Raw genomic sequence first — 1,400 nt, 5'->3', positions numbered from 1 at the left:
TCTTGAGACGGGTAACTGCTAATCAGACTTCTTCATGGTCGGGCAATGGAACGTCTGATCCATGGGCATCGATTGGGGAATCGGATTCACGATCTCCTGGCTTCTTCTGTACGTTGGAATTGCTGTGAAAATATCTAACAATCTACTGGATTGAAATTTCGAAAATTGAAAATAAATCACATGAGGGATTTWTACTGCGGAATTTACATAAGCATTGAAAGTATCGCCGTCGAGTTGTCCGAAAAAGAGAATATTTTAGCTTATATCAATACATTACAGCTTTCTCAGRTAGCAAATTCGATTGAAATTTTGGAAATTCGAAAACTTAAACTCATTCCTCAAAGTTTAGAAAAATGTAATTAGAAATTGAAGATTTCTTAGTCTAACCTAAAAACCTTTTAATCATATCGATAATTCAACCTTAGATCTTAATATGCTGATTTTGAACATTCAAAAATATTTACTTTTTTCTGAAACCTATTAAGTAATATTGGCGTTAAGAAAACAGTATTTATAATATCTTCTAGTTTTGAATTCAATCATAATCTACAGCTCCATTCAGTTGTWACTTCAGTCGTTACTTTTATCACTTCGCACGCTTTAGTTAATATTTTTGCTAGTGTGCTTCAAAATAGCACACTGTTAGTTGGTCTCTTTATTACCACCAACGACAGCATAATAGACGCAGCTAACGTAAACGGCGCCATGACGCTGCGCATAGCRTCAACAGTAATGTTAGGCCACTAACTATCGAACTAAACGTTTCTGCTGCTTCTGCTATCGCTGCCGGCGCTGCTAATGCCGCTGTAAACATGACTGCTAACTGGCCAAGTTGGCCGTTTGCCAAGCAGCTGATTGACGACCCAACTGGCACGATTTAACCGGCTGACTGCGACTGACACTGACGCTAACACACGATGCTAACATGCTAACGCTTGGTGCCGGTCGCTCTACTGTTAGCTCTTGGCTGTGGGCTGTTGGTGCTACTACCGCTGCTGTTGCTGGTGTGCGCGCCGTTTTTGCGCTTCCAACCACTATATCAGCGAAAATCAACTGCAGACTGTGTTTATTTACGCTCGAACACCGAACGTGGTAGCAACGCGAATATAAAGCAACAACAAACGCTGCAAAATAGCAAATTTTTTAAATTTAATTTGAAAGAAATTGTATGCGAAAAAGTGCACATAAAAACTAAAGACTCTCGAAAAATAAAATTTGAAGTGTAGAAATTACGTGCAACCTAACTGAAAGTGCCTTTAACAGTGTGATCGAACCGTTATTTGGCATAGATAAGCCAAACTGAATTTGAAAGTCAACGGACAACAACGACTACATATATGGTTATCAGCAGCATAGAAGGTTGTTAAGAATTAAAAAAATAATAAAATTAATTAAAAACA

At 38.2% G+C, this 1,400-nt stretch overlaps 1 protein-coding gene across 2 annotated transcripts in view; it reads left to right on the top strand.

Moving 5' to 3' along the window:
- The first annotated feature begins 1,062 nt into the window (after positions 1 to 1,062).
- Positions 1,063 to 1,400, top strand: part of LOC108978511 (aquaporin) — a 77,371-nt gene continuing 77,033 nt past the window's right edge. For both annotated transcript variants that reach the window (XM_018948845.1, XM_018948846.1), the window contains exon 1: positions 1,063 to 1,359. In XM_018948845.1, the coding sequence (XP_018804390.1) occupies positions 1,338 to 1,359 (22 nt within the window). In that variant the 5' untranslated portion in view covers positions 1,063 to 1,337. The remainder of the gene's footprint in view (positions 1,360 to 1,400) is intronic.

Source organism: Bactrocera latifrons, unplaced genomic scaffold, assembly GCF_001853355.1.
Source record: "Bactrocera latifrons isolate USDA-ARS-PBARC rearing strain unplaced genomic scaffold, ASM185335v1 scaffold_123, whole genome shotgun sequence".
In the NCBI taxonomy this organism is placed as follows: Eukaryota; Metazoa; Arthropoda; class Insecta; order Diptera; family Tephritidae; genus Bactrocera; species Bactrocera latifrons.
This window is presented reverse-complemented; position numbering and strand designations above follow the sequence as displayed.